Here is a 15,216-nt window from a genome sequence, read left to right on the forward strand (position 1 = left end):
CTCCTTCTCAGCTTGTTGCCAGTTTATTACTTTCATGGTGTGATATGGGGCTATCTGTGTCTTTGCTCATCTCATATCTAGTACCTAAGCTTCCCAATTTCTTCCAGTCTTGGCGTGGTCCCTGAAGCGATATCAACTGAAATTCCTACAACCAGCAATCAGTAAATGCAATAGAGTGTCTTTTTTTTTCCTATACTTAAAAGTGTTGCAAAAGCTTTATTTTTTATTCTGTGCTATGCCTGATATAGGCCTAATAGATTGAACATGAATGACTAAAATACTTGAGAAATTTGTCACTGGGATCCTGGTCCCGTTGTCACCCAGTAGTTACCCTGAGGAACTCAAGGGTGGGTTTGGATATTCAACTGTTTTTCCAAATTGTTCTTTTTCCTTTTGTTATGTTAAGGAGATGCAGTCACCAACCACCCTGAACCAGACCAAGCCTCACCAGGAGAGCCACGCCTATGACATTTGTCTTATTTTTAACACTAAGATCTCCCCAGGAGGAACTTAGGCCTTATCAATGTAATCCGCAGTGTATGTGGAAGCATATTTTCCACCTGAGCCAGTGCAAGGGAATACCCTCCTCTCCCTTTTGAATATTCATCCCCCATCCGAAATAAATGTCCCTGCTTCTCTTTGTTCAGGGACGCCATGACTCTGGAAATGACTCCTCGTGGTCTCCTATTTACTGCAAATATACTTTACTTTGTGAGACAACTGCTTCTGGTGGAGGGTACCCACTTCGGTTTCCATAACACCATCTCATAATCTCTTTTGTACAGCGCAAATGTCATTAGATTTAAAAATAAAAATAAGCAAACAAAGGCAATTGGTCATTTAGGTTTCATCACATTTTAGGGGAGAAGTAAGTAGTTGAAAGTGGTCTAAGCTGGTGTTGTACGAGTGAGAGATGGTATGGATGAAGGATTGGGGGCAGTGAATGAAAGGACTGAATGAAGGATTTCTTGGCTGGAAGAATAGACTGGTTAGAGAGGAAATGAAAGCTGGGAAACCTGGAGGGGGCCTTTGAAGCTAAGAACGAGGAGTCTGCATTTGATAAGGAGAACAATAGAGAGGCCACTCGCGGGGAGGGATGACCTGGTCAAAGCTGTGGGTGAGAAAAAACATTTTTTACCAACTGATAAAACTGAATATGTACTGGTTTTGCATGCCTAAGTTGTCTATTAGATCCATTGTTGTTGCTGTGAGAAAGCCTGAAGGACATTACAATGGAAAATAAATGAGAAAAATCCATGGTTCTGAGATTTCTGAGGTTCAACACAAAACGTTACTTTCCTTCAAGCAAATTAAACACTGCTTCTCTTGTTCAAGGGGCAGGCGTCTTTTTGGTCTTGATAATTTACTTTTTAAAAATATGCTTTAGTTCCGAGTTTCATAGTATTATTTCTACAGGAATTTTGTTTACAACGTCAGTTACAACTAATAGGTATTTCTTTCCTTTCCATTATAATGAATATATTCTCTCTCTATTTTCCAACACATTATTCTTTCCATTAACATTTTATTTTTAACAAGTGTGAAAGTGGCTTCATTTTAATTTACTTTTTAGTAATATTTGTAAAGCATCAACATTTTTGTGTGATAATTGAAGTCTTCTTTTTTTCAGCTGATGCACAGAAATAAAATTGCCTATTATCTATACTGAAAAACTGATGCTTTTCTCATAGTTGTATTTAGTTATAAATTATAACTACATTGCAAGTGCACATATACAAATAAATAAAGTACTATTTTTATATATATATGAAAAACACTATTCTATGTTATTTAACATTAATGTTGGACTGTGATCCTTTATATATTAAGTTAAAATTTTTCTTTGCTATATAAAGAAAAAGTTATAGGAAACGACAATGGATGATGATACTCAGGTAACAGCTCTCATTGTGCTTCTGACAGAGAGCAAAGGTGTTTAAATGCCTTTTGGCTAACACCATCATGTTGACTCAGAGACCTATGAGTTGCAAACGTTGTATGCATAAAACTTTCACAGTTATAACTCAATCTCTTGTTCATTGATATAGCTTCATTTTATGCCTTTGTTCTTCCAAAATCATGAAGTGGAACCAAAGTTTAGGTCTGTGAAAGCCCAAGGATAAATCAAATATTGGAAGATCATGGTTGTTCGCACTAAGCACTGAATATTCTGAATGAGTCATTGTATAAACTGAACAGATGTTGGGAGCAAGTCGGCGTAATGTAATGAACCTCATTCTCATCATATATCACTCTTAGTGCCTCCAAGGGTAGATGTGCTTTTTAAAGAACCAATTTACTACTAGGAAGCGACATAAACATTAGGGAAAATTAGAGTACTACATTTAGTTCAATTGAGTATGTCAAATGACAATTTGAATAGCTCCTTTAAAATTCAGCTGTTGAAATTCTTCTACTTTTCTCCTTGCTCTTCAGGGAGGATACCTCATGCCAAACAGATGCAAAGTTTAGACTTCTCTCTCAAAGGCTCCCTAGAGGAAGCTTGAACCATATTCCTTGGCAAAGCCATTCCCTTCTCATACTTCTTAGGGACAGGAAATGTGTCCCTGCTTCATACAGCAGCATAGGCATTTCTTTGCATTAGTCCTTAGTGGAGAAGAAAAGGCATTTGGGCACCTTCCTCCATGAGGTCTCTCTTTGTGTGTCTGAAGAATATTATGAAGGTTAGGATCATGGAACCCGTATCATGAGGAGGTCCTGACACAATGCCAGATACACTTCTGGTGTGTTCTTCTTTGTGGTAGATTGTTCCTGGCTCCATGATCATACTCTTTGTTTCTGATATTAAGGATGTTCCCTTGGTGAGATGATGACATGCTTTCAGCTTGTCGTAATCAGTAGATTTTGATGGCAATATTTACTTATTTCTTTAGGTTAGAGTCCTTTGCTTTTTTCCTTAGTTTTTTGTGTTTGAGCTATTCTAACTGAAATAAATTATATCACTTAATATTTCCTCCTATTTTAGTTCTCTTCACTGTTCTTATTTAGCCAAGATAATTTAGAATTCCAATTCTTTGACAATCGTCTTGCTTTCTTAGAGCTTCTTTCTTATAGTATCCCAATTACTACTAAATAATAAAATGATCTTGAAGCCAGGACTGATCCTTATCAAACATCATTTAAAAACATTAGTCACAATATCAACATTTAAAACATACATACATATATATATATAAATATATACGTAATCACTCTCCTGAGATCTCTTATTGTCATCCAGTTTTTTACTGCATTGACAGTTGATTTGTTGATTTAAAATTGTACCCATCATTTTCCTTTAGCTAAAGAGTCTGTCAACTTGTTCTAGATTGGAGTCAGCAAACTATAGCCTGTGAGCCAGATACAGCTTGCAGCCTGTTTTATAAATAAAGTTTCATTGAAACACAGCCACATCCATCATTTATCTATCATCTAGGGCTGCTTTGGCTCTACAACAGCATAGTTGAACAGTTGCAACAGAGACTGTAAGCATTCCAAACTTAAAAAACTTACCCTCTGGTCCCTTATAGAAAATGTTTGCCAACCTCTGTTCTAGATGAATTCATATTTGCTTAAGAGCATTGGATTTGACATTAAGAAAGCTGAGTTCCACTCCCGCCTCTCCATGCTAGCTTTGTGACCTTGGCCAAGTCATGTTGACTCTCTGGCCTTGATTTCCTCATCTATAGGCCGGGGAGGCAGGACTGTGTGATTGCCAGTCTCTCCCAGCTTTAAAATTTCAGAAATCTAATTAATTCTATTTTACCTAACATAATTTAAAGTTGTTTTTTTTCTTACAGATTAAATTTGGGGTTTGTAGTAATCCCTTCTGAGTATATAAGATACCCATCCAAATTTCCACTAAATATTTAATGATATAAAAATAATAATATAGCTTACCTATATGAGCTCTATATGTGCCAAGTATGGAGACAAGTACTTTATCTTATCTTTTTAACCTTCAAACTACCTCTGCATAATGGGTGTGAGTGTTCACACCGATGGTAAGAGGCGGAACTGGGCCTTGAACCCAGTTCTAATGGTAAAGCTCCATGCTCTTTCCACTGAAGCAACACTGTCTCTTTTCATGTGTCACTTCTATTTTAATTCAGTCATTTGAACATGTGGTAGCACTTCACTCATCCAGAGGTTGCCACCTAAATTATTCAGAACACAACCAGTGATTAAAAAGTAAAAAAACAAGAAAGATTAACTACCAAATAGATGTTCACTTCTGCCATTAAAAATATTTCCCGAGGTCCTTTTTCCATAGCCTGTTCACTTTTACTTTTGAAATAAATCTAGAAACTTGCTCCTTTTGTTTCCCCAGATCTCTATAATTAATAGCAAACAAGTTGGAAATGGAGATGGATAAAACTATTGGTGCAGGTGTGTCTACACCGTAGAGATGTTGACGGCTGAGACTGCATTTAAGGAGGGAGGACAATACATAAATGGCAAGCACCTAAAGCAGGCAGCAGTCTTTAGCAGCTTAGCATAGGGACAAATTCACCCCAGCAACCTCCCAGCAGCGCTGGGAAATTTTTGCTGCTCATCCTAAAGACCTTGGAGCAGCAAGGAAATGTTAAAAATCAGCACACTCAATTTCAGAAGAGAACGAGTGTTCTATTTCACAGAACTTTAGTAAAATTATGAAAGCTACTAAGAATCTTAAATGGATATGCTTCAGCTATTAGAATATTTTGCTGTGTGGAATATTTCCTTCCTTAGAAATGCTGAACAAAGGAAATACTGCCAAGTCCAGATTATCTAAGAAAGCTTTCACCTATTTCATCTCACTTTTCTGCTCTCTGTTATTATCTTATTCATTGTTCACTCTTGAAAATAGCGCTCTAGAGATAAGTAATTACTTAAAAGTCTGCCTTCTCGGTTCCATTACCAGATTTTTTCCACACCTAATTAAATCTTAAGATTTTCTGTTATCTCTCTTTGTTCCCTATAGCTTTAAAGAAATTTTGTTTTCCTTTTATTCTTTTTTTTCAAAGTAGAAGCCCATTTTTTCCCCTCAGTTTTTAAAAACCACCTTGCCCTGATCCATTGTGTATCACTGATTGTAAAGTTAATCTTACAGAAGGTAAACTTCTTTCTTCTCTCGCCAGACTTTTGGTGGGGGGAGAAGGGGCGGGAGGGGAGGAGCGGATTTGCTGGCTCTTTCTGTTTCTCTCACGTGCTCAATTCTTCCTTTCTTCTTTCTGAGGCACAGGCATTTCTGTCCCTGTTGACTCTCTAACCCAGCACTTCTAATTGACTACTTTGAGGAATATTTTAACACCTCACACGTTTTTTGAGGTAATATTTTATGCAATTTATTTTCGGAAAAATGTGCTAGAACTACTTGTGGAAGCTAAGAGATTTAGGAACATTGGACTAATTTATCCCTCATAACTCTGTGTGCAAAGGCTGGGAGGGGGAGGGTTGTTGCCCACTGATACCCCAAGCCTGTTGCAGTATACTTCCTTAAAATAAATACCTTCTTGGTTTGGCTGCCTATATTATGATGTCGATTTAATAATGTCAGTAATAATAAAGAAGGTTAAATTTATCGAAAGCTCACTTGGCATCAGATACTGTGCTAATGGTTTACACGTATCATCTCAGCTAATCTTTGCTACAATTCTATAAGGTAGATACAGTATTACACACAGACTTTAGAAAATAAATGGGCTCTATTTCAAAGATATGTTTGCAAATCAGTTATTTCAAACATGAAAGATATCATAGAAGAATGGAGTGGGTACATTTCTAGACTGGGCTGGATTACCGAAGCCTGTCAGACTCATAGCTGACATGTGTAAATGAATGTCTCTGTGGGAAGGTACACCCAGAGTCCTCATTGGGATGTGATGGACCACTTTCTTCCTGGGGGCCTAACTTTCATACCAGGCACTGGACTTTATTCTCAGATTCGTCTTATGAACAGATGGACAATGGGAATGAAACCTCCCCAGTTTCAAATCATCTGTATTAGTTATAGAAAACTAACCTGCTGTAACAAAAGACATCCTGAAACACATTTTATTTCTCTAAGTGGTAGATCCAAGATGAATTTTCCATTTGCTGGGTCAGCCTTGCCCTATGAAGTCATCAAAAGACTTGGGTTCCATCCATTTTTTGCTTCACTAATCCCTAGACTGTGGTCCTTATCTGAGTGATTGAAACTAGCTGAACCCTGTATCTGTGCTCCAGCTTGTGGGAGGGCAAAGAGAGGAAGTGCATGGCAGCAAGTCCCTTTTAAGCAGGTAAAGTAGAAGAAGAATTGGCTTATGTTATAGGGTGGAGAACTCAGTAAGATGGCCACACTTAGCTACGAAGAGCCTGGAAAATGTAGTCATTAGCTGGGCAACCATGGGTGCACCTTAAACTCCATTACTATGAAAGAGGTGGAGAGTGCATTAGGGTGAACAACCAGCAGTCCCTGCTCTATCACAGTGGTGGTTGCCGTGTCTAGACGGTGACTCCAACAGCATGGAATTTGGTGGGTGTGGCAGAAGAGATGTGAGTGGAGGATGGATACAGTGGTTATGATTTGAGAGGTGATGGGAGGCTGGGACCCCTGCCATTGTAACTTTTCAGGACTTGTCACAAGCTTTCATTTCCATCTCACCCTCCCTGTCTTTCTTTTTCCTCTGGAGGCCTGAGGGCAGGGCTGGCTTCATGTGCGGGTGACCTGTGCAATGGTACAGTGCCTTGTGCTCAGAGGGTTCCAGGCTTGGTTTAATGCTCTGCTGTTGCCATCTTGAATTCTTAATAACTTTATCTTTAAACTTGTGTTTTTTGAGTGAGGTTTGGAGCGTGTGTGTAAGCAGCAGAGATATGTTAGGTGGTAGTGTGTGTACACGAGGGCACATGCCAACCAGCACAGCTGGGTGGTGTGGGTGCTGAGCAACCCAAGGCACTTGTAAGTGCCTCAGGACTCTCTGGGACTCCACAGAGCCCCAAGGTAGCGGACTTGGGCCCATGGGGTCATGGTGGCCTCACAACCACAGAAGCAACAGCAGAAGCAGCAGGAGTGGCAGTGGCGGCCTTGGCCCCGGGGTGGAGGAGGGTTCCACATGGGGACCTGTGGGAGGCTGGCCTCGCCATTGTCCCTGGAGCCCATCCATGTGGCATCTGCACAAATATTAACTCTCCAGCCTGAACCTTGGGACAGGAGCCGCTGGCACTCCGACAACAGAATTTGTTAGTAAATTATTACACAATAAATGCATACACATGAACAATGCAATAAAGCATTTATCAGGGAGTCACTAGAATTCCTCAAAGAGTTTAGAATCTTTGGTATTGAATACTGAAACGTTGCAAGATGAATATCCACAGGCTTGGAAGTAGAAATTACATTTAACCACTGTCAGTGGAAAAGAACATTACTTTCGCGTGAACTTCAGATGAACCATTTATTCACAAGGAAGACGATATAAAATGAAAATTTTTCTTAAAATTGACAATACAACTATAGAATGTATAAACAGGCATTCTGAATGGTATATAATTTTTGATGCCATTTTTGATTTCTTGAATGACCTCCACAATTTACCAAAAATTTCAGAAGAAACATTAAAATGCCATTGTATAAATTTATGTTTAAAATTAAATTCAGATTTACACAAAACTAATTCACGTGAAGAGTTAAACATTTCATTAGATTTGCTCCATGAGGATCATCAGCTCTAGATATACTAAAATTTGTATTTTGAAATAATTTATCAGAAATTTATCCCAATGTTGTCACAACCTATAACATACTCTTAGTTCCAGTAGAAGTTGCATCAGAAGAAATATTCTGTCAAAACTAAAATTTAACAAAAATCTTTTGCAATCTTGCATCTTTGTAGAGCTGCTGATGCCATTTTCAATTATATAGATTGAAAATAATGTTGCTAAAAATCTACTTTTGATGACTTAATAAATGAATTTGCAGAAAAATGAGCCAGAAAAGTCTTATGATCAATCAAGATGTCACATTAATAAAGTACTATTTGTTGTATCGTATTAAATTCTGACATAAAATATTATTTTTTGTGCAATTTGTAAGTTTATGTTGTTCTTCATGTGTCCCTATTACTGTGATTATGTTTTATAAGTAATAAAATATTTTTAGAGGAAAGAATGTTTATATTTTAGTATCTTTAAAGCACTTCTTTTCTTACTAGGGCCCTGCATCTTCATTTTCCACTGGGCCCACAAATTATGCAGCTGGTCCTGGCTGTGGGCCTAGCTATCTACTCAGCCTTCTGCAGCTACCTGTTTGCTGCCTTCGCTATGCCTGCTACTGAATAGCTTGAAATCCCATAGCTTCTTCTTTGCCCTCAATCTTATAGCTCTTTTGAGGTCTTTAAGGGATTTTGGTTACCAATGATAAATGAGAAAGAGAGGAAGTCAAGGCCTAGTTCTTCCTCAGGCCACTGTCCTCTTCTGTTTCTTTGCTCAGTTCTTGCCTTCTGGGAAAGTCAAAAGCACGGGTAGCTGACAGCTAAAACACACAGCTAGCTCTTGGTTGCACAAAGACTTGATATCAGATTCATTTACATTTTAGAGCATCATTCCTGAGCCTTTTGAACGCTCATTACAGGAGCAAAATTGAATAGCAATTTCCCCCCAGTGATCTCGTACAGTATGGCCAAGATGCCTACCCCCTGGGCTCTTCCTGCAGTAGAACTGAGTGAATCAGGCTAGAACCAAGGCTTGTGACTGGAGAGTTTCCAAACCACAGCATCTCCAACAGAGGTGGGAAGAGGGAAGAGGGAAGAGGAGGGCAGTCAGCGGGTGGGAGAGAAGGCACACTTGTTTGAGCTAATCATTTGCAGGTGGTTGTTTGTATGTAAGAGTCACACAAAAAAATGAGTCAACAACATCAAAGCATCTGTGGTAGGCAGGAACATGGTCCCCCAAAGATGTCGATATCTTAATCCCTGGTATTTGTGAATATAGTAGGTTACATGGCAATGGGGAATTAAAGTTGAGGATGGAAATAAGGGTGCTACTCATCTGACCTTAAAATAGGGAGATTCTCCTGGATTATCTGGGTGGCCCCAATGTAATCACCAGAGTCCTTAACAGGGGAAGAGGGAGGCAGAAGAGGAGAGTCAGAGATGTGATGACAGACACAGGATCAGAGAGATGCTGCGTTGCTGGCTTGAAACATGTAGGAAGGGAGGCACGAGCCAAGGAATGAGGTCAGCCACTAGAAGCTGGGAAAGACAAGGAAACAGCTTCTTCCCTAGAGCCTCCTGAAAGGAACAGCCTTGCCGGCCTCTTGATTTTACCCCAGCGAGACCCATGTCAGGCTTCTGACCTGCAGACCTGTGGAGAATAAATTCCTGCTGTTTTCAGCTATCCAGTTGAAGGATAATTTTTTTCCAGCAGCAATAGGAACCTAATACAGCACGCTTCAGTGTTTATATTAAAAGTGTGGGCTCTGGAGTCAAACTGCCTGGGTTTGGGTTAAGTAGCTCTGCCACTTGTTAGCTGTGTTAATAGGGGAAAGTTACTAACCTTTCCAAGACTTGGTTTCATCCTCCGATAAATGAGGTTATCATCTCATAGCTGTGTTCCAAGGAAAAGTGAAAGCGAAGCCTTTAAGACATTGCCTGCTAAATAGAAAGTATTAGCTTAAACAAAGTCTTGGATGTCTGATCCTGGATGAAATTTTTAGTGAGGCAAAGGACTTCCCCTCCTCTCTTATTCCTCTGAAGTTCATGGCTGCCACTTCTTTGGCCCCTGCTGACCCTGGGTTGACCCTTGGTCTCCCAGGGCCTTTACCCAGGTATGTCCTTGGGGTGGGAGCCCTTTCCCATTTTTTCATACTAATTTTTGATACCTTTTAAAAAAATAAATAAAACAGTGTTTTGGACAGCGAGCGGGAGTTGGCGGCAGCAGCTGTGGTGGGACAGACGAAAGGCAGGCAAGGGCAGGCCGGGCGAGCAGGCGGACCGGCCGACCAGCCAGCCAGCCAACGGCAACGAACTAACCTAGCAATTTACCGCTTACACCTCTGACCAACCGCCCACCAACTTAAGCCGAGCCCGTCCACCGGCCACTCAGGTCCGTCCGGCCGCCGGCCCGCCTGCCGCAGCCGTGGTGGCAGCCCCGGGAGGAGCACTGGCGTCTGTTTCCTTCGATTCTCGGGATTTGAAGATGGCTGCACAGTCAGCGCCGAAAGTTGTGCTAAAAAGCACCACCAAGATGTCTCTAAATGAGCGCTTTACTAATATGCTGAAGAACAAACAGCCGATGCCAGTGAATATTCGAGCTTCGATGCAGCAACAACAGCAGCTAGCCAGTGCCAGAAACAGAAGACTGGCCCAGCAGATGGAGAATAGACCCTCTGTTCAGGCAGCATTAAAACTTAAGCAGAGCTTAAAGCAGCGCCTGGGTAAGAGTAACATCCAGGCACGGTTAGGCCGACCCACAGGGGCCCTGGCCAGGGGAGCAATCGGAGGACGAGGCCTGCCCATAATCCAGAGAGGCTTGCCCAGAGGCGGACTACGTGGGGGACGTGCCACAAGAACCCTACTTAGGGGCGGGATGTCGCTCCGAGGTCAAAACCTGCTCCGAGGTGGACGAGCCGTAGCTCCCCGAATGGGCTTAAGAAGAGGTGGTGTTCGAGGTCGTGGAGGTCCTGGGAGAGGGGGCCTAGGGCGCGGAGCTATGGGTCGTGGCGGAATCGGTGGTAGAGGTCGGGGTATGATAGGTCGGGGAAGAGGGGGCTTTGGAGGCAGAGGCAGAGGCCGTGGACGAGGGAGAGGTGCCCTTGCTCGCCCTGTACTGACCAAGGAGCAGCTGGACAACCAGTTGGATGCATACATGTTGAAAACGAAAGGACACCTGGATGCTGAGTTGGATGCCTACGTGGCACAGACAGATCCTGAAACCAATGATTGAAGCCTACCCGCCCTCCTGTGAGAGACTCTTGTTAAAGTCACCACATCTGTACATAACCTTGAGATAACAGATGAGAAGAAACCTGATTGATGCTGGAAGGACCTATCACAATAGGCTGTGGATTTACTTGCCACCAGTTTGTGCATTTAGTGTGTTCCTTTTACTTTTTTGATACTGTGTTGTATGAAACCCTTTTTTCTTTGACTTGGGTTTTGTTTTGTTATGTTGTTTGGGGTTTTTTTTTTTTTTTTTCCTTCACTGAAATTTCTCCTTGAACGTGAATGTGTTGGCCTTGTGGCTAGGACACGCTCTTCCCACCTCTTTCTCCTGTCACCTGTTATACTGATGTTCTAACATTTCCTCTGTTGGTTTCTGTGCCCCCATGAAACAAGTCCCCGAAAGGAGCCCATCAGTGTTCCTCCCTAATGCATAGGTTTCTGAGAGTTAGGTCTGTTCTACATCATCTTTAATAGCCTCTTAGAAGTGTTTAGAAAACATGGAGCTCAGAAATGGGTTATGCCTTGTTGATATTTTAGTGTAGTAAATTAGGAACATTGAAATAGCTACAGGGCCACATAATAGGTTACACATGGTAGCAGTTCTGATTTGATTAAAGTTGCTACCATGCACATTGACACATAACCAGTGTGCTGGGTAGTGTATGTACACTTTCTGTCTTGGAATGAGATTTATAAACTTTCCTCTTGGCTTTGCATCATATCTAAAGAGGTACTATTGGCTTGACTTAGACATGCCATAGAGAGGAATAAGCCATTTGGTTTGGTGGATGCTTCAGAAGGAGAAAAGAATGGGAGAAAGTTGGCAGATAACCTGCTGAGAGGGGTCAGAAAATACCCATGCTGAAATGCTATTCTTGTGTTTATCCCAAACCAGTCTGGGGCTTCTCTATTTATTGGCTTTGTTTGACCCTTTTCTTATTTCCCTTGAAGTTTTAAGTTCACCCATATTCTGTCAACTGTTCGAGTTTCCGTGGAATCTTGTATTTCTGGTTCATTATAACAAGAAATTGTTCTCTCAAATCGAAATAAATAAATAAATAAATAAAACAGATAAATATATAAATACTCTCTCCCGAAGTATTAATCGCTGATAATAGCTTTGTCTCTTATGGTCTCTGTAAGGCTTTATGATTTCTGCCATGGCTAGCATCGTGCCTTCTGCAGACAATCTCCAGAATTCTTGGTTGGTTGAATAAATGAGTCCCCAGAAACTGGCTTTTAATTGAGGACTTTTGGCTTAAGTTAAATGAGTAAAATCCAAACTGAGGAATTTCAGCTGAGAAATATTTCAGGCAGGGAGACCTCCCTGGAGCCATTTGAATCAAGCCAAATTTTATGAAGTATTTGGCCCCCTTTTCTGTCTATTTGTAAATGGCCCTGGAATGGCTGTCACAGACTTTTCTTGGGATAGTTACTGAGAAAAATTGGCAGTTCTTTTCAGAGTTCTTAGAGCAGAGAAGTTTGGAGCTTATGATACTAAAATTTCAGAAGAACTTTTCTACAGCTGTGAAGAGATTCATTTCAATCGAAGTGCCATAGTGAGACATTCTAACAGGCATTTGTAATGATATTTTCTTGTAAATGAGATCACCTGCTGAAAAATCCATCTCGAATCCACAAAAATCACATATGTACAAATTAAAATTCTAAAAATGCATAAAAAACCACTTGAAGTAAAACTGACTGGGTAATAATTGGATTTCTAAAATTATTGGTTATTATGAGAATGGAAATAGTCAATTCTGAAATAAACACACAAAGTCCGTATTAGTGTTCCATAATGTGCTATATTTAAAATGAAAAATGATTTCTAAAAGAAATGTGATTTTATTTTAACATAAATACTGAAAACACATATAATACAATTGTTTTCAAGTACTGTCACCCACATGGACACTTCCCACAAGTGTATTATCATCTCTGTGCTTCAGTTTATGATGTGGTTTCCGTCTGGTGGTTGGTGTTAAGAAAGGTACTTGCTGGAAAGTAGTCACCAAATTTCTCCTCTTTGGCATTTTGCTGAACCTTGAATCTAGAAAGCAACTGGAGACGTCTTTAATTCCATTCCATAAAATACAGATCAGGCTATGTATTTTATATTTTGACCATTTCAGTGATATGGGAAGCTTTCTTATTTTAACAAAAATCAATCAGTCAGCCTGTATCCTTCCTCTATGGCCATGTCAAAATCAGTTTTGACTATTAGGAAATCTGACCTGGTTTCTCTATCTCTGTGGCCTATTTCTCCTGTATTTTGGCCAGAATGTGTCTCTTAATTTTGGCCTTAGTATTTTCCATCTGCTCTGGGAAGGCTATGGACTGAATGCAAAGTTTGTTTAGCCCACTCTATGTGCCCGCCACTCTTCTAAGACCTGTGACTATAGCAGAAAACAAGAGACAAAAATCACTGCCCTCACAGAGTGTCTGTTCTATGACATGTATAGATATGGTTTGTAAAGACATAAATCATAAAGACTGACATATTTGATGTCATATGCATGTGGAACTTTTGTATAGGTAAAGAGACTCTGAATTTAAAAGACAAATAATTGATGGCTTGGGAGAAAATGGCTGCATCAAAAAGAGTTCTGATAAATCAATAAGGAAGAAAACCAATGGATAAATGTGCAAAAGATATGAGTAGGCATCAATTGTGATGGGCTTTTCCGTTCTTTGTAGTAATAATTGACAGAAGTGGGATTTCATTATTGAAAAATTACCAGTTGTAGACACAAGCAAAGGATGCCCTTTGGAAAACAGAAGTTTCCCAGCTGGAATTCTCCCCAAGTCTCCGAAACCTCTTAGGTGGTGAGGGTCTCCGGCTGAGTTCCTCCCTGTAGTGCCTCACAGGGTCCATGTGCTGAGTATGGCTGCCATCTTGTGATTCTGCTTAGAAACTGCACATTCCCTGCATTTTTGGAAGAGGGAGAAAAATGGACCTTTTCCCAGCAATATCGCTCCCAACCCATTCACCACTGACTGACTCTCACATCATAAAAATTCCCAGGATTAATTTAAGCACTGCAGGTTGATCAGTAGAGTATTTTTAGATGAGACTGCATCACTGCTCAAATTGCAGTAATGACAGTTTATAGTGATAGGCATATTGTTTTTGACTTTCCGTTATCCGTGGTAATGTCTTTTCTCCTCTCAGGGATAACGTGCACTGCTCCCTATTTGACTCAGGGCTGATCTCAATGCCAGATTAGTTGCTATACATTTCTGGTCTCTTTTTGTCCCTCCCAAAACTTCAGCCTCTCCTGAAACTTCACCTCTTCCTGCCTTGGCTCATTCTATCCCCCTGACTGGATCACTATATCTTGTTCACAGGGGATATTAATCCTGTTTACCAGTACAAAGGAATAGATGAATCCTGTGAAGATTCTGGAAAAAGTTTTAGCAGGTTTTTCCCCCTCCCTCTGAGCCCTTGGGTGCTGTGTACCCAATCTTCTGGTCTCAGCAAGTTGGCAGCTATGACTCTGGAATGCAAGTTAATTAAATGGTGCTTATATTTAGTTTTGGGCAAGGTTGATTTTTTCCATGTTAGGTTTAGTCTGTGTGGCTTTGTTATACACAATCCTGGTAACTATGGATACTCGGAGAGATTTTACGTAGCTGTGCTGTGAAAGGCACGCGGTGGTAGAAAAGTGGAGGAAGCATGGGAGAGGGAATTCAGGGACCTCTGTGTTCTACCAGTTTGTAAATCATATAACAGGCCACAAACGATTTAACAGTAAAAGTCAACATTCCTGGAGCAATTGACTTCCTTTTCTGTCTACGAGCCAAAGAAAACTTAGGAATTCTGTCTCTGGATGTTATATTGGCTTGTGTGTGTGTTGATCTCTTCAGAACCATGTTCTTTTCCAGTTATCTTAGTTGTTACAAAGAGTCCAGTTGCCCTCTCCTTCCATACCAGAGCAAGCAGTGCTGTGTCCACAAGGTCGGAGAATGAGACCCTCTAACTATTTTTGGTTAACCTTTAAGCACAATGCGTTTTTCAACTCTTTGTGATGGCCATCTTTCAGAAGTGAATTACACACTTCCCAGCCATAGTAAACAGAACATACTGGGCTTTACCCTATTCAGTGCCAGGCGCTTTATTTCGTTACTGATTAATATGCTCAAAGACAATCCCAAAGCAGGCGGAATTCAGATAAGAAGCTCCAAAAGGTTCAATAACTTGCCCAAAGTAGCATAGATAGCTTAATTTAAATCCAAATCTGTAGTTTGTTTGTTTTTTTTTTTACAAAATAACTTTTATTTTTGTATCTCAGGGTCATTTTTGTGAATAATT

The 15,216-nt window shown here is 40.5% G+C and overlaps 2 protein-coding genes across 3 annotated transcripts in view; both read left to right on the forward strand.

Annotated features, from left to right (window-relative positions):
- LOC124237618 (atrial natriuretic peptide-converting enzyme-like) overlaps window positions 1–15,216 on the forward strand; it is a 211,430-nt gene that overhangs the window by 103,458 nt on the left and 92,756 nt on the right. The gene's annotated exons all lie outside the window — the stretch shown is intronic.
- Window positions 9,944–11,538, forward strand: LOC124237617 (chromatin target of PRMT1 protein-like). Of its 2 annotated transcripts, XM_046657470.1 has the most exons (2): window positions 9,944–10,558; window positions 10,697–11,538. In XM_046657470.1, the coding sequence occupies exons 1-2, from the start codon at window positions 10,156–10,158 to the stop codon at window positions 10,900–10,902; spliced, it is 609 nt and encodes a 202-aa protein (XP_046513426.1). In that variant the 5' UTR covers window positions 9,944–10,155; the 3' UTR covers window positions 10,903–11,538. The 2 variants fall into 2 exon arrangements, with proteins under 2 accessions (XP_046513426.1, XP_046513425.1); XM_046657469.1 differs by having other exon boundaries at window positions 9,946–11,529.

This window comes from Equus quagga, chromosome 3 (assembly GCF_021613505.1).
Source record: "Equus quagga isolate Etosha38 chromosome 3, UCLA_HA_Equagga_1.0, whole genome shotgun sequence".
Lineage (NCBI taxonomy): Eukaryota > Metazoa > Chordata > Mammalia > Perissodactyla > Equidae > Equus > Equus quagga.